Source organism: Trematomus bernacchii, unplaced genomic scaffold (genome assembly GCF_902827165.1).
Source record: "Trematomus bernacchii unplaced genomic scaffold, fTreBer1.1, whole genome shotgun sequence".
NCBI classification, from domain to species: domain Eukaryota; kingdom Metazoa; phylum Chordata; class Actinopteri; order Perciformes; family Nototheniidae; genus Trematomus; species Trematomus bernacchii.
Genome location: NW_022987821.1, coordinates 3,728,006 through 3,745,940, shown reverse-complemented (window position 1 = coordinate 3,745,940; position 17,935 = coordinate 3,728,006). Strand labels below are relative to the sequence as shown.

The following is a 17,935-nucleotide window of genomic DNA, read 5'->3' as shown; positions in this document are numbered from 1 at the left end:
CACTGTAAGGTACCAGAGCCACAAGGAGACTATATTCCTCTACAATAATGGATGGGACAAAGCCGGCCATGGAGTCCAACGCGGAGGAGACTCAGGAGGAGACACAGGAGAGCAAAGGTAGGCGCGAGCACCCGCTGACATTTGCGCGTTTTTCTCCATTTCTCTTTGGAGACATTTGCGTCTGCGCCAGCCTGAGCGGTTTAACCTACTTGCAATGGCTTCTCGTTTGAGACAATAGCGATGTTTTTTTTCTCTTCCTTTTTTAGCATTTCACCTATTTCTAGTTCAATCTGAACGCATACGAATGATTAGTCCCACAAAAGAAGCGTACATTTGACGTTTTCTGCGTTATCTGGCCCCTTTACACAGAGGGGGATTTGGAGATGGTGGAGAATGGGTGGGCGGGTTTGTGCACGGGCTGGTTTTATGGTGCATATATTAATGCCAATTTGCTTTAACACTCACGAGCTTATTTCTGCCTAATGAGCGGCTGATGGAGGGTTAGTGGAGGCGGCGCGCTGCGTGTGCACGGCTGCATTGTTTCAGGTGTGGAGCAGCAGCAGCCTCGATTATTATCTCCCCCCCCACCCCCTTTATCCCTTCAACCCCCCAACAGTGTCCGATCCGTCATCTGATTAGTCGACGTTGCTGCAATATATGAAGCCTCTGTGTGTTGTAGGAGCAGCGGTGTGTTGATGCATGGAGGCTGCAAGGTGCACCATTGATGCTTGTGTCCATCGGTCACAACCCCTCAGACATGTTAATGGGGGGTGCACACATTCAATCCTGGCATGCAACAAGCCCATTACCATCATCTAATGGCACACGTGCATGCTCATTAAACCAATATGAATGGGTGCAATCTAAATAAATTCAGCAATAAATGTGTTTTTGACCAAATCCAGTCATAAATTAGTCGACTGTGTCCAAACAAACTGTTGCTGCCTCTCTGCTGAAGGTGTGTGTTGGAGAAATGTAGGTGTGTGTGTGTGCACTGGTGGACTCACGCCCATACAGAGTGGATTTGTCTTATAGTAAAAATATCACACCCTTCTGTTTAGGGACAGCAGTGATGATAGTGGAGCCACTTTTACAGTTTTTTCAATGGGTATCTTGAATGTACAGATGACAGTTGTATCTAAATCACCAGGATAGCATCATTGTTGATGATTGGAGGTCAGTTTGCTTTTTATGTACACATCAGTGCAGAGGGTTGCAGCTGATCTCGCCTGATGCCCTGCTGGCTGTCAGAGAGCTGAAACCAAGTCAGAGTGCATGCATCGGCCTGAGGGCTGTACACAAACTCACCTCTCAGTAACAGCCAGTGTTTCCCCGGCTTTACTCACTTATGTGTGCAGATGTGTTCAAGTGAAGGTAATGCATTGGAAAAGACACATATTTGAAGTGACTTGGCTTCAGCAAATGTTACGAAATGGCATGGAAATACACCATGTTAAGTTAGATATTCAGAATTATCTCCAGCATTACCAAATGACACTATGTTGGAAGAAAAATTGGTCAAATTGAAGTTTTTGGGAAGCAAATATTAGGATTTTTGGCTCCAGCATGATAAAAAAGAAGTATTTTAGTATAAAATTAAGAAAATGTGCTCCAGCATTACATAATGTTACTACTAGGGAAGATATTGAAATGTTTTTAGCACTAGGAGTAAAAACTGACGTGGAAGTTTGCTAATTTGGATGCAAATATTCAGATTTCTACCTCGATGTTATTTTTTTGTGACTTTTAAATGTCAGCACTCACACCATTTTCTGTAAAAGGTCATAAATATTTTTGTCGTTCCTGCAGCACTCCTTGGACTCTGTAATATTGCTGGGTCACAGTTTGAGTAAGACGTAAGGCTCAGGAGAGCGGGGGTCCGGGATGCTTTTAAAAATACATTACATCATCGTCTCCTGAGGCATCGTCACAGCGAGGGCCTTCATCATGCTACTTTAATTGAGAGAGTGGGCAAGTTTGTTTAAAGACCCTGAGGACGGTTGAACAGGAGGAGGGCCATATTTAAAATGAGCAATTAACCCTCTGAATTCCTTAATCACCATTTTATGTTGTTCTTCTTCTGTGGTGCTCCAGGTGTGGTGTTGCGCAACCGAGTGCACCCCCCCCCCCCCCCACACCACCGGACAGAAATAGACCGGATTGGAGGATGGCCTATTTATCGGTGTAATCATTTGTGTGTGTCTTTGACTTCTGGAATGTGACCATAAGCTTACAGCATCTGTTTAGAAGCTGAAGACTTACAGTGGAGGCAAGAAGGCGAGAGTCATGTAAGGAGCTTGAGCTGCCTCCTCTTCCTCACTATGTTTGGGATTACAGAACTCCCAGATGCATGACGTGACAATGAACCGATGTGTGTGAAAATATCCAACAGGGAATCATCTTAGATTTTCTGCAGCATCTCAACGTTAAGGCAAGCCTCAGATGTGCCCAAACATATTGGCACCAACATTTCTGTATCAGTGTGTATCCTGATACAACGGTTATTTAGAAAGTTATTCCACTTTTTTTGTGCATTTTCAACAAAACATGACAAATCCTGCACGTTATATGCACGAAATCCTTTCAAAATAAAACCCCGTCACTACAGGAAACTACTTTCTGTATAGATGCCGTCATTCTAATAAAGGAGCTAGGGTTAGACTTCCAAACCTCGAAAGAATAACCTCACAACCTTGCCAAAATGCATGCCATATGTCTTAAAAGAGCCAAAATGAATGAAAAATAAAACACTACAAATATCCTTAGTGAGGCTAAACAGTTATAGTGGGTCTCTTTTACCTGCATACGTATGATTTGATTCCACATCTGGCTGACCTCTGTTCACCTCATGTGTTAGCATCAGGTGTTGCGTTCACAGTCTTGCTGTTGTTGATTAGCTGCCTACATTACGGTAAACAGCTCTTGATTGCAACCCTATTGTGTCTCGGTGCATGAGCGGAGAGTAATTACTAACAGGAAAGTGAACACAGGCAGGGTTTATGCTCTAATCCTGCTGCTGTTTGTGGGTATGGGTTGATCTTTTTTGCCTGATTGCGCCCGATAATAATAATCTGTAATCTGCATGTCTGCGGAGCGACACTTGTGCTCAGGACTCGGATAACGAGACATCAGCGGTGCTGTCCCCTTTGTTGCAAATGATTGTCCTGTTCACACCTTTCTTCTTCCCTGTGTGTGTGTGCGTTGCTCTTGCATAAGGCCCTGCTGGCTCGGTTGGTTATGATGTTCAGATGAGAACCGTAAGAGATTACATCATCGTCTGGATGGGTGCAGGTTTTGATGAATTTTCTGCGTGGAGGGGCAGAGCGGTGCTGCAGCCTCAAAGCACAAAGAGAGACTTCCTGCTAATCAGCCTCTCATCGTTTCTATGGTTTTTATGTAAAATCTGTGACGACCTGAGCAGAGGAGCATATTAAGAGCTAGAGAGGGACTGCAAGATGGTTCCACACTGATTTCAAATCAAGTTAACCTTTAAAGGAATAGTGCATTTATGTAAAATACGAGTATTTGTTCAATGTATAACAACAAATGGCTGTTTCCTTTAATATTGGGTTGGTTTTATTGCTATAACTCACATTCAAAGAGCTGAAACTATACATTTTAATGGATTAGTCCATAGGTAACCAAGCTCCAAATCTGAAAATGATTGCATCTAGATATTTCACATTATTCTTACCTATCTTTTCTGTGATATTCTGCATATATTTTACCTCTCTGGGACTCTACAAATCCTTAAAATGAACCAATCCAAAAGCGAATAAGCCAGACCCAAAAGGCGGTAACCACTGAATAAGTACATTGACACAAAGTAAATAAAAGATTCTCTGGTTCCACCTCCTAAAATGTGAATATGTGCTAGTTTTCCCAAAAATATAATCAAATATCTTTGGCTTTTGACGGTTGTTTGACAAACTAAAGGTGTCAAGTCTGTCTCTGGGAAATTGTAATGGTTATTGTTCAATATTGTCTGACATTTTATCAAACTAAATCACCAGACTTTACTCCAATGAGTGAGAGAGACCTGGCCTATCCTCCAGGAAGATACAAGGGTCATTTAAACTGTGATCCAGCTGAGTCCAGGAGGAGGGCTGAATCCAAATGCCATCCTCTGTTTGATCCTGACATTTAGTTTGTGTTGCTCATAAATATTGGACAGGCCACCTTCCCTGCTGTTCTGACCTTACAACACAACTTGTTTAAGATTACACAAAACATGATATCTTTCATGGATCATTGCTGTGATAAATAGTCCCTTTCACACCTGTATTTGCACAACATTCCAAGTGTACAGTAAATATTAGAAGGTGGCCAGACCTGAAGTGAAGCAAATCACCGCTGTCACACACAAATCCTCAAATGCTTCTCACTGATGTATTTGTCTGAATATTCAACTTTTGAAAGCCTTATAAGTTTGGACGTACCCCCCACCAGAGTGTTTACCTGGATGCTATTTGCCAAACTGCGTGTCGATCCAGGACAAACATGTGTAACGCTGACTGTAATAGAAGCTGATTTGGACAAACTCTCATTGTGCCTTTCTCTCACACACACCCACACACACTCTAGTGTGTACTCTCGCTGTTTTGGGCATCCTACTTGTCTTTGTTACACATAACCACCTCTCACTTAGGCTCTCTACAGTTTTTCAATGAGAATATCAAGAAGAAGAAATCTCCCACACACAATGCTTGTACAATCTCCCTTTTTCCTCCTTCTTGCTCTTCTCTTCCTGTCTTGTCCAGCTACTCCTGGTTATCTCCCACACACACACACACACACACACACACACACACACACACACACACACACACTCACGCCCATTCTCCTCTGGCCCCGGAGGTGTGTGAGGTTGCAGGAGCATGTGAAAGCCGTCACACAGGGAGAGGCTCATGTGTTCCTCATTTGAAGCCATTTGCCCAAAGCCTGCTGTCAGCCTCCATCTGGATATGAATGTGTGTGTGTGTGTGTTTGTTTACGTGTCAGCGACCCGGAGTGGTTTAGGGGAATGTCTGTGTGTCGGTGCTTTGCCTGCACTAAAGGAACAGCTCTATTTTAGTGCTCTGTGCACATATGTGGGCGAGACCTCGTAGTACGCTGTTTATATTCAGCCCTCTGAGTCCCTACAGTGAGACCACATTTATATTTCAATGCACTTTTTCCACTTGAATATTCATAAACCAAGCTGTATTTAGAATGGCTGTGGTCTTCTGTCAGGTTCTTTCTGCATGAATCTTGACAGAGTTCGGGGAAAATCCCTTAAAACTACCAATAAATCATAACATTTTGATTTCATAACATTGTTTTCTGACAATTTCGGTGTGAATTATGGCAATTTTCTCATAGTCTCATGCAATTTGACCATTAAAACCAGTATAGGCGTCAACTTCCTTACGTGATGACAGGAAGTGCTCAAATGTGTGCCTCAGGTTTTGGACTCATTCCTGCGCCACATTTCTATCATCTGATAGACTAAATGATTAATGGTAAAAGATACTAAAAATAACCGTGAAGCCCTCGAAGGAAGCAACAGATTACAGTTTGACACCCGCCATGTTTTCCTCCATGTGTGAACCTCTACAGTCTATGGTCTGAACCCGGTCTGCAGTGGGTGTATGAATAGCAGCAAGTGTCAGGATGGCGCAGCATGCCATGTTCCTGAGAGATGCCAACCTCCTCCCTCCATCACCCACTGACGCCCAATCTGCTCCTCTCCTCCACGGCCCATAATGAGCGTGATGCCGATCAAGCACCAGTCATGGTTAGCCATGGATATGTGACAAGGCCTGTATGAAGTACACAGAAAGTGTATCTGTGTTGCTGTAAATGAGACTCTGAGAAATACAGTGTAAATACTAAGTTATGTAAGTCAAGTATTAGCATCATAAAATCAATTAAGTAGCAAAAGTAGAAGTTCTCGTTATGCAGAACGGCCCATTCAGGAGACGTTATTAGCTACATTTCACCTCTGCTCTTTAGTAACATATATCGGAGAGTACATGCTTAGTTAGGCTCTGGTGCCACACACACTCAAACACACACATTGTTCTTGTGCATCCCCGGAGGCGGCTGGAAAGTAATTCTCCACTATCACATCGGGGGGAGGGGGGGGAGGTGGAGAGGCCAGAAGAGGGCCACGGACTTCTTTGACATCTCAGGGAAAGTGACATTAGCCAAGTGTGTTGCGTAACCGCTGAGCCATTCAGTCCGACGGCACGCCACTCCTGTCCACAGGGGCCATTTCACATTTAGGTGGAACAAAACTCAAAGTAATGGCTCCGCTGAGTCGGCACGCTGCAGCTGAGGACAGGTGAACCCGCTCTAATGTTCACAAGATCAGAGATGACAGTTTCACACTGTGAAGGTGTTCAGTGGAGATCTGCCATCTCTGCTTTAGTCCACTGTCTCTGCACACTACAGCCAGGCACTTCTAAATACACCTGGTTAATCATCTGCTGTTAATGTTCTTTCCTCAATCTACCACCAAAGGAAATAAGTACAGCTTTGTTGCATCATACGTAAAGGAAAAAAACATACAGTACAAATCAGGGCCTGCACACTCATTAAAGATGTGTAAAGGCACTTTAGTTGCAGCGTTAGTCAAACACCAAGAGACAACTTAACTCACACAGCGTAGATGAATATTTAATGTAGCATAGCTTTATGTGAAGTTACCCTTCCTCTGCTGTGCTTTAATGTGATTTGTGTTGTTGTCCTGCATCCAGCTGTCAGAGGCTGAGCCCATATTGGCCACAGAAATGGAGAAACCAACATCCAGAAGATCAGCAGGATAACAGTATTGATCACGCAGCAGCAGAGCGGGGATTGAGAGTCCATCATGCTCAATTACGCCCGGCCAGATGCTGACCTTGTGGCCTCGTAATGCTGGCATACACAGCCAAGAGTTTCTCTCAAACAGAAGATTAGGGTCACTTGTGTACCGTGGGAACAAAATGAAACATTGGTGGCTGCTGCAATCATCCTGTTACCTGGAAAATATTGTGTTCTCTTGATCAAAGCTGAAAACATTTCCCGATGGCAATGTGTTGGTTATCAGATGAGACAGGAAACAATTTGCATCTCCTGAATGCCAGCCAGCTTTTTGAACATGCTGTATACAGGCTGCAAAAGATGATGTCAGATATCCAGTAGAGCAATCTCTGCTTTTTCATCTATTCAACTCTAAATGAGACCATCATTCCCTAATTTCCCATCATGGTATATTGAATAAGATTTAAAACTAGAGATTGAGACCAATAACTCGTCAGGAAAATGTTTACTTTGGGAATAAATAAAGTGCGAAATAATGTCATTTTCTCATCAATCTGACAGTTCTTTGCAGCCAATCCCGGATTTAGAATCTTGGACAAAGCAAGCATAAACCTTTAAACTGACCAAGTAGCTTATAATGAAAGATCTTCACCATTCTGAGTCTTCAGATACTTGAGAAACTACTTTGTTGTCAAAAAAACAACAAAAGTAAGACCCAAGGTAGGATTACTTTTTGAGGAAACATAGATTTGTTTTTTACTCTTTGAGGATGAATTTCTTTTTGAATTTTTTATAGCTGAAGTGGAAAGACAGAAATCTGCCAAGCTGAAGTTATGAGGTTTTAGGTTCCTGTGTGTCTGTGTGTGTGTGTGTGTCTGTGTGCGTGTGCGTGTGCGTGTGCGTGTGCGTGTGCGTGTGCGTGTGCGTGTGTGTGTGTGTGTGTGTGTGTGTGCTGCCATCAAACAGATGGGGCTTCTTTTTCATCTCGACCAGAGGAGACGCAGCCGTCCATCTCCCTCCGTTCTCTTTCTTTACTTTCTCACACCTTCCCCTTTTTCTTTTCTGCCCATCTCTCTTTGTCTCTGACATCCTCCTCAACTCTAGTGGGAATCTACCCATAATGCACCACGAGGAAATTGCCCCATAATGAATACAGCACTTTTAAATTGGAGTAGAGCCGCAGGCGGGGAGCAGACCGGCCGCTGAAATATTCACAAAGCTTTATTAACGCTGTTATTCCTGGCAGACGCACTGTGCGCACTAACAGTTGGCGATAATCATGCAGTGCCACTGGGTTGTACAGTTAATAATCTCCTCTCAGTTTGTATTTCAATCTGATTTATAGTCGTCGCAGCATGAAAATCAATGTTACTGGACAAATAAAGCACATCAATTCAGATTCAGATCATTGTTTTCAATGCAAACGCTTCTAGTTCAGACCTAATAGGACCATATTAGTGTGGAAGACCACGTGCATTTTAGGGATTATGTCACTGTTCAACGTGTGGGTGTCATGTGATTGACAGGAAGCAGACTTAATTACAAAGGACGTCAGCAGCCGAGACGTCTCGAACAATGACTGCTCTGAACATGTCTCTTGTCTATTCAGAAGATATGAATGTAATGAAAAAAGACACAAAAAAAGAAAATGAAGGTTTTGTTCTGACTGAATGTTCTGCTGCTGTGGAAGATGGCTTTTTGGAAGTGCTATTTTGTGAGTTAAACAAGGAATCCTGAGGCCGAGGGAACATCTCAAACACAGACATTTAAAGTTGGTGCAGAAATCATAAAATAAGGCAATATTCTTTCCTCCACCCCTCTCGTTCATGTCAAACAATACACTATGTTTGACCCACTTTTCCCAGAAACCCGACCAGCATACTGTAGCACCTCATCCTCACTTGCTTCCACACCCTGTGCTGTTAGTTTATGTCACCGTTTAGCACTAATCTTTTTCATTGAGGTTACATCACTCTTCATCGGTGTGTGTGTGTGTGTGTGTGTGAAGCGAAGGACGACGCTACCGCTGAACTGGGTCGTGTGGGTAACACGTTGCTATAGCAACTGCTATTTGCCTGCCCTGGGGCCAAGCACTGCTTTTCATCGCTTACACTTTCTCTCTCTCTGTTCATCCTCGATTCATCCTCTGCCGCTTTCTTCACCTCCTTCCCTTTGTTCCTCCGCTCGCTCTTCATCGATCTCTTCCTTCCTCTCCTTTCACACTCCTATTGCTTTCACTACCACTCGTTGCTTCTCTCTCTAAGAGCCAGCCTCTATCTGTCCAACTCTGCTAATTGAAATCCTAATTAAAGCACGGGGACACTTCCTAGTTTTGAGGTGACAACAGCATTTTGGATATAGGCGATCCAGCCGCGGTGCTCCCAGGAACCTGTGTGTCGTCCTTGGTCTGGGATTGTTGAGATGATATATGATGCAGCAGGAGCGTTACATATTGTCTCAGCGATTAACTCCAGCTGGCTCACTGTAAGCACTGCGTGGGCATGCAGCCATCTTTCATAGAAGGAGCAGCGATACGAGAGGCACTGAGATGCACTGAGATGCAGCGAGGTATAAAACGGGAGCGATGGGCCGGCCTCTGTGTGTCACCTAAATTCTCTAATGAATAGCCCATTGATTTCCATTAGGGCCGGCTGGAGCTGACCACTCCGGCCTGTCTGCTTCCCATTAGCGCACTTTAAAACTGAGGCTGACAAACGGTCACACAGCCCTCAGGCGGACCGGATGAGAGCCCCGCTCAGTGTTTAAAAGAAACCTGGGAGTTCAAACAGGAAGCTGCATGGGGAACAGCAGGAGCTTTAAATACCAGTCATGCTCTTTTAAACTCCAAAGTATTCTCTTAAAACAAATGCAATGAGGTAAAGCCCATGGATATCAAGATAGCAGGCAGGTCACTCCTGATTTGCATTTGAAAGAGCAGGATTATATCTCACGTTCATGTCTTATTCTCTTCTCCAAATGAAAATACTTGTTGTTTTTGAGCGCTGCAGCTTCTCAACAGCCTCCCGGTCCTCATAGTACCAGTGAGTCCATTGCAATCCCCCCGAGACCTGGCCTCTTTCTGGGCTCAGATTTCTTTTTACAGCCATCCAGCCTTATCAGCTCCACCTCTCCATCAGCCCGCTTTCTTCATTAACATTAATAGGATTTGGATCTATTATGCAACTGTTTGGTTACGCAACGCGCGGTCTTCACCGGCAGCGCACAGGAGCATCTTAAATTCACAGCTTTTCATTCACTCAGACACGGAGCGAGGGGCGTTCTCAATATGTGTGGGCACGTTATCCCAAACAGAGGTCAGATACAAGCCTCGGCTCTTATCGGAAAAAACTTTAAGACTGATAAAGGTGGTACATCTTAAAATCTACTGACTGTCATGGTTAATAATCCCATTTTTTGGAAGCATATTAAAAAGTCCTTAATATAGTCACATATTACTGTAAATCTTTATCTGTACTGAAGGGTTAGTGCACATGAACGCCCCTTTAAGTCTAAGTTTTAGGTTTTTTGTGCATGTAACTGTTCACGTTGAGAAACCTGATCCCAGTAGTGAAGCTATCGATGACTCCTCCTCAGCAGGGAATCAATCAGCTCTTTTAAACCTGTCAATATCAACGTGTAACACGACCGGACCTGAACGCAGCACAGCGGACCTGTCACGTGGTCGCCTGTGAATTCGTAGGCTTCACGGCAAGAAACATTTGGATTCAACAAACTTCTTCTGAACATTGAACACTAATGATGATGCCTCAGATGTGCCAAATGGAGCAGGTTGTCATGGAAACAGCAAAATGACACACACACACACAAGAGACAGTTCGTTTTGTCTTTGTTTTTTCACGGCAGAATAACTTCCTGCTTTGCTGAAGGAGCTATTTTTAACGGCTGTTATATAAGATGCGGCTCCTGCGCTCAATTCAATGTTTCATCTTCCCTCTTCTTCCCTCTGATGAGAGCAGAAAGACCCGTGTTTCCCGTGCGCTTAATGTGAAAAATAAACAAATAATTCATCACCATCATTCTTTAGAGACTGCTCAAGCACAAGCGATAACTGTCCATCGTTTATCATCATTTAAAAGATGTGAAAACGCATAAAAAGCTCTCAAATACATGCAAGATGTGCAGACCAAGTTTCAAGTTTAAATTGCACCGAAAACCAAAAGTAAATGAAGCCAAACACGAGTCTTATCCTGACTTTCATCTGCAAGAGAAACCTAGTAATCTTCAGTATTTGCTGCTCTAAAATCACCTCACTGATGCCCTAGAAAAGGACTTTAATTTTGAAATAAAACTGAGTTCATGAGATATTCATGCACGTGAAATGTTTCTTCAAAGACAAAAGGGAGATGGGTCTTTTTTTTGTGAGCATGTAGTGCAGCTGACATGTAATATTCAGCGCTCCCAGCTGAGCTCAGTGAACGCACACTAACGGAGGACCATGCTATGATTAGCCGCTCGACGTGCTTACAGGGAGAAGTGTTGTTCACGCTCTCGCTGTACACGCATTCAGCCGAAGATCACTCATGTTTCTGCACATGCGAAAAAAAGCGTTGCAGTGAGTGTCATCACCGAGCCACCGTATGAGACACTGCAGTGTGCCCGGTTTGCTCCTGATGGTTCAAAGCATGCATTTTCACTGTCAAAATCTGACCCATAACTTCAGGAAAGTATTGCATCAGTGGTTTATTCCTCTCTCTCTTTGTAGGATGCTTCGAGTGCTGCATCAAGTGTCTGGGGGGGGTGCCCTACGCCTCTCTGGTGGCCACCATCCTGTGCTTCATAGGCGTGGCTCTGTTCTGCGGGTGCGGCCACGTGGCGCTGGGCGGCACCCTGACCATGCTGGAGAACCACTTCTCCACGGTGACCACGGACCACGCCACCCTCACCACGGTGTAAGCAGGATGAATCATTGATGAGCTCTTGGCACCGTGAAAGGATTCAGTGGCCTTGCAATTGAATATACTGCCAAACTGTTAGCGAATATCTCGACCAAAGATGTTTTTTCTGTGTGTGTTTTTAGAATCCAGATCCTTCAGTACATCATCTACGGGATCGCCTCCTTCTTCTTCGTGTACGCCATCCTCCTGCTGGCTGAGGGCTTTTACACCACCAGCGCCATCAAGAAGGAGCTGCAGAGCGACTTCAAGACCACCGCGTGTGGGCGCTGCATCACCGCCTTCGTATGTACACACACACACACACGCGGGGGCAGCTGCTGCAAATCATCACACCCGCTGACCCAGATACAGATGAAACCCTCTAGATTAGATCACTTTGATGTTATAAGGTCCTGGCTTATAAAAAAGGAACACAAAGCAGACATTTACAAGTTACAAGCCTGAACACTGTAAGAGCTGCTGGGCACAATCACACACTTTATGGACACACTCGTAAAGGAAGACATATGCAAACACACTCACACACACACACACACACTGCCAGCCCTTGAGGGTAACTCTGGCACAGTTTGTCCTTTCTGGCCTTATTACACTAATTGCTGCAGATGTCCAGTAACATTAGCTTAGACACGGACTCTAAATGTCTTAAAGGAATGATATTAACCTCCTTTGAAAACTTGTGGGGGACTCAAAAGGACATGATATTAATCTCTTGTTTTATTTCTCCTCCTCAGTTCATGTTCCTGACCTACATCCTGTTCCTGGCCTTCCTCGCCATTTTCGGATTCACGGCTATTCCCGTTTTCCTCTTCTTCAACATGTGGACTACCTGCTCTGCCATGAGGTCTCCTGAAGCCAACATCACTTCGCCTGAGTCCATCTGTGTGGACGTCAGGCAGTACGGTACGCTGCCCCACATACACTCATTTCTCTTTTCATTTATCTTCTCGTGTGCCACTTAATCTTCAGCTAGTATTTCTCTGGGTACGGCTTGAAACATTTTCAGGTTCATATCAGTATGTAGTGTCTCTACTGTGACATGTGTCCATGCTTTAATGTTCAAAAAGCTCTTGATGTCTCTCATACAGCCTGTGCTGAACCGTTTTCACCCTCTGTCTGAAACCAGAGCTCCAAAAAGCACAAGAGGGCCTCTTTAAAGGGAATTTAAAGAGCTGTTTATCAGAATTCAAAGTTGGATTTTTCCCTCGTGGCCGTCCAATTATGTTTTTCTGTATTCTAATAAACCCCAGTGTCCTGCAGAGTGGTGTGAGTGCAGCCTCTCCTTTAACCGCTCTGTGTCTGCACAGCTGAGCTCATGGAGGCTCCTCCTCTGATCACAGGTCATTGGGATCAGCTGTGCAATCACCATTTCAAACTTGGTTAATAAAACACCAATTTAACTGAAAGAAAATATGTTTTAAGGCTCAATATCACACTTAAGAAGTTACTTCACTTATTCAGCTTTCATTTTTGCAAATAAAAGGTTTATGGGAAATGTGGTGTTTCATCTAAAAAGTAAATAGTATTACATTTACTTTAACAAGTGCGTCATTTCAATCACTTTTTGATTACTGAAGTGGTACACAGGCTTTATATTTTCAAGCAAAAAAGGGAAGCAAGATATAGAAGTAAAACACATATAAAATATAAAATAAAATGCATATTTATATGAAACATGTTGCAAATGAGCACGAAAAAGGGACCAGGTATCTTAGTGTTAAACATCACGATGCATGTTTTTCAAACTTGGCCCAAAAAAAGCACAAAAGTTGTTGAAGATGTTTCTTCATTTGCACGTGTTTTTATATTTGCATCGTCTGTGAAAGTGAAGCACCTTTCTCCGAATGTTAGTGTATTGGTCCGTTGCCGGCCACCGTCGTTTTGATATATTTGTTCCATCTTACAATCAGTAATATTTCATTAGTTCTTGCACATGACATCCACACACATGTAGCTCTACCTGCAAAATATAGAAAATAATCCAAAAGGCTTTACCTTGCTCTCCGCCCTTTCACTTAACATATGTATCCCTCTGCTTGAAAAGTCATCCACTATATAGGAAAAGGTCAACAAATACATTTAGATTATTGAGAGGCTGATTGGATCTCTATGAAAATCCACATTGCTGCAGTATTGCGGCACAGTAGCGCTCTACAATGATTGCATATCTGTGTGAGGGCCTAATGTAGGGGGTGTGACCCACATTTGAAGGACAGCTGGCCCGCTCGCAAAGTAGGATGAGGATCACATATGCTGCTGCCGCCCTGCTACTACACTTTATAAAATATTAACCCCAATTACTGCTAAATTATTATCCAAGCTTTTATCTATTTATAATGATGCTGAAAAGGCGAAAAAGTAAAAAAGAGACACACTAGCTGGTTTTGAAAAACTGTAAAAAAGCGACCCATATTTTTCTTGTGGGATCGGCTCAGCGCTTTTCCTTAATCTTTATCCGATTGTTAATGCAGTCTCGGGGGAGGAGAAAGCTTCTTGACGTTTGATCTCCCTCATCCTGCAGGTATTATTCCCTGGAACGCCACTCCGGGAAAAGCTTGTGGGGCCACACTGGGAGACATCTGTAACACCAGCGAGGTGAGAGGACTACCCTTCCCTTCTTTTATTTCCCTTCAACTCCTCTCTCTAACTCTCTGTCTCCCCCCCCCCCCCCCCACAGTTCTACCTCTCCTACCACCTCTACATCGTCGCGTTCGCCGGCGCCGGAGCCACCGTCATCGCACTGGTAAGATCACTGATAATGTGCTGCTCCGCTCACACGTTCTGTCAGCATGTCCTCCTGAAGGGGTGACATCTGAGCCTGCGTGAGCGAGAGGAGACGGGGTCAGCGTGTTTTCACTCCGCTGTGGAGGCGGACCGCTTTGTTTTACGTCCAGGGAAATGGAGATGCTAAAAAAAGCAATAAGCAGATGTTGAGGTGGATCATCTGAACGCCCCCTCCGCACTGTGATGTGCTCCAGCTTACAGGATAGGAAGATAGGAATTTGGGCAAACAAAATGTCTAAAGTACAACTCTGAAATGTCCGAATTGCCCAATGAGAATCGAGTATTCAACTAAGCCATGTAATACAATCTAAGTCACCCTACGTTGACGTCATACCATGTTGCTAACCGAGTGGTGCGGTGATTTGTGTAGTGTGTTATTGGGACACTACAATACTACTTGACCTTGTTTTAAGTGCTTGTGTTTCCTCTCCAGATCCACTACCTGATGATTTTGGGCGCTAACTGGGCCTACCTGAAGAGCGCCGTGTCCACGCACGACTACCAGGACATCAAGACCAAGGACGACCAGGACCTGGAGGCGGAGGCGCGCTCCAAGGAGGGCCAGAACTCCTCCTCCTACTCATAAGGAGGAGAGCTCCTCACCGCGTCCTCTCCACACCTCCACACCCCCACCCCGCGACACCCGACCCCTCCCTCTGTTAAAACAAACCACCTCGGCCATGTTTGATAGTCCCCCGAGCCCCTCCTGGTCCCCCACCCTCCTCCCTTCCCATCGAAGGGAGCAGGGTGGAGGGTGAGGAGCGGCAGCTGGAGGCAGATGCTTCAGAACGGGAGAGCTCGCCCGCCGGGTGCTCGCTCAGGTCTGGAGCGTCCGTTCAGAAGCGTCTCCCCCCCGAGCGTTAGGGCGGCGGCTCGTGAACGTGGCCCCGGCTGTGATGGCCTCGCGCTAGGAGCCAAAAAAACAGCTCCGTATTAAAAAAAAACATTGTTCACTGTCGTCAGGCAGCGACCAACTTCCTCGTTTTTGGTGTTTTATATGCATATATATATGAATATATTGTGCGAATGTGTACGAATGTTGTTGTTTTTTTTAATACTCTCTGAGAAGTATGCCAGGTACTCTTTTCTTCTTCTTTATGTTTTCGCGGCCACTGTTTTTCTTTCTTCTCCATTTTAGACTTTTTATTGCTAATGCTCGATACGTTGTTGCACTATTATTACGAAACAAAAAAATAAGGAAGGACCCTTAACAACCCCCCTCTGTCTCATAGAAACATCTAATGTGGTATCTCAAGGATTACCGAGCATTTACATGACAAAAGCTTATTTTTCTGCCATGGTTATTATCCTTTATTTAGACCAGAGGTGGAGCAACTTCTTATTTGAGGGAACTTTTGCGTATTTTCTTGCCAAGGGTTGGATGGTATCGTCTTACTCTCTGCAAGAAAGTCAATTAAAGTCTTAAGCTACACTTATCACCAGCGGCAACAAATCAAAGATACATGGTATTTTAACACAAAACAGACACACACCTCAGGTATCAAACCAAATCTGATTTTAGCCACTTTTGTTCTTTTGACGCTAAACGTAATCTACCGGATTGGTACGCTGTCCTGTGACAATTATAACTTTTTTTTGCAAATTTCTCCTTTTGAATGAAATCCACCTGTAAATAGCTAAACCCTTAAAAAATGTACACTTTCCTTAAAATAAGAAGAACAGTGTTTCGCCATGCTCTTCTATTCTTTTTTCCACAGATATATGTAAATGTACCCTTTGAGATATGTGTTTAGCACTCAAATACTAGTTCTGCATTTGATATAAATACTAATTGTTACGTGGTGAGAGGGATGCAGTGCAGTTAAGATATGACACGATGGATTGAGGTGCTTGTGACGTACACATTTTAAAATGTAAAGAAAAAATAAATATGGAAGGTTTTTAATGTTTTCTCAGTTTTTAGGCAGCTGGGTTATTAATCTTGTGATTCAGTAATTTTATGGATTTATTTGTGGGTTTTTTTTTTTCTCCAATGGGCAGCCAAACGACTTTTTTGAAAGTGTTTACACTCTGAAATAAATCAAGTCAGGAATTTTCATACATTGATTTTATAATCAGATATTGTTTGAATATCATGAACTATATTCTATACCGAACACTGGTTAGTCAATCCTCAAAGAGGCCCTATTATGCTTTCTGGGGTTTCCCTTCCCTCTAGTGTGTTATATAGGTGCATGTCAATGGTCTGCAAAGGCTAAAATCCCTGTGTTCCCTCCAGAGGGAGTTTCTCTCCCACACACTCCCCCCCACCCTGCCTGAAACGCCTCCTTTGTTTACTTCCATAACATAGTGACATCACTGTGTAACACTCGTGCTTCTATTGGCTCGCACTCAAACACACTGTATGTAATAGGTTAAGGGGCGGGACATCTCTAAGGGGTAACTAAGTTACCAGTTAACCAATCAGAGCAGACTGGGCTCTGGTTTCAGACAGAGGGTGAAAAGAGCAGGCAGTATGAGAAAAATAAAGAGCTTTTTGAACATGAAAGCATGGAGACATGTCCCAGTAGAGACAAAAATGATAATATGAACCTGAAGATGAGCATAACAGGGCCCCTTTAAAAAACACTGAAGAAAATTTGATGAGATGAAGCATGTCAGTATCGTCCATGTGTGCAGCTGTCTATTCTGTATAAAAAAGGACTATATTGCCATGTGTGTTTTGTTTGATAAATATACGTGCTTTGCCACCAGGTTGATGTAAAGGCAAACTTCAATTTCCTATAAGACGATGCGTGTCAGGGTGTTGTCGTTTCCTCGTTATTTGCATGAAGGAGACATGACTGTGTCTTTGCAGTTTTTCAGGTGATGTGTAGTCAAATGTTCTGACAACTATGGTAGGCGGTGTTTGCCCTCCCCCTCCTCCTCCTCCTCCTCTTCCTCCTCCTACACCCCCTACCCTTTCCACCCACTCTTTTCTAAAGAAAACTCCATTGTATTTGATGGTATTGTAGTCCCTGTAGGTGTTTCATTATGGTTTGATTTTTTAAGTTGGAAATAGTTCTATGACTCCTATATAGTGATGATTTTTGTAACCTTCTCTAGTAAAACCGATATTTTTTATTATCGTGACACCGTTTGTCTCCTGTCTCGTTCTTGTGTTCGGGTCTTTAAAATTATTAGATTTTTAACTTCATGTTTATGGTAACAAACTTATATTTAAGGCATTAAAAACATGGCTCTTAATGGTCTTGTATAGAGACAAATAATGGACTTTTAGAAACGTTAATACTTGACGTCTTCAAATTGCCTTTTTCTCATAAAGTTACTTTTTAGCTTCTCAAATATGTAGATTTCCTGCTGTTCCTATATTTATACCATATCAATCACTGAATATCTGTTGGTTTTAGACAAAATAATACATTTTCTTGGACTATGAGAAATGTTCACAGCCTTTTATTTGACTATTTCCTGACATTTTATATACC

General features: G+C 43.4%; 2 protein-coding genes across 3 annotated transcripts in view; one reads left to right on the top strand and one right to left on the bottom strand.

The window, feature by feature from the left end:
- The window catches only part of LOC117499147 (neuronal membrane glycoprotein M6-b-like), a 17,675-nt gene extending 92 nt beyond the window's left edge, over positions 1–17,583 (top strand). Inside the window, exons 1-7 of the mRNA XM_034151483.1 lie at positions 1–117; positions 11,510–11,696; positions 11,825–11,984; positions 12,437–12,605; positions 14,224–14,297; positions 14,380–14,445; positions 14,920–17,583. The exon at positions 1–117 is cut by the window's left edge and continues 92 nt beyond it. Of these exons, the coding sequence (XP_034007374.1) occupies positions 48–117; positions 11,510–11,696; positions 11,825–11,984; positions 12,437–12,605; positions 14,224–14,297; positions 14,380–14,445; positions 14,920–15,072 (879 nt within the window). The 5' untranslated portion in view covers positions 1–47 and the 3' untranslated portion in view covers positions 15,073–17,583. The remainder of the gene's footprint in view (positions 118–11,509; positions 11,697–11,824; positions 11,985–12,436; positions 12,606–14,223; positions 14,298–14,379; positions 14,446–14,919) is intronic.
- LOC117499160 (amyloid beta A4 precursor protein-binding family B member 1-interacting protein-like) overlaps positions 1–17,935 on the bottom strand; it is a 611,089-nt gene that overhangs the window by 422,453 nt on the left and 170,701 nt on the right. The gene's annotated exons all lie outside the window — the stretch shown is intronic.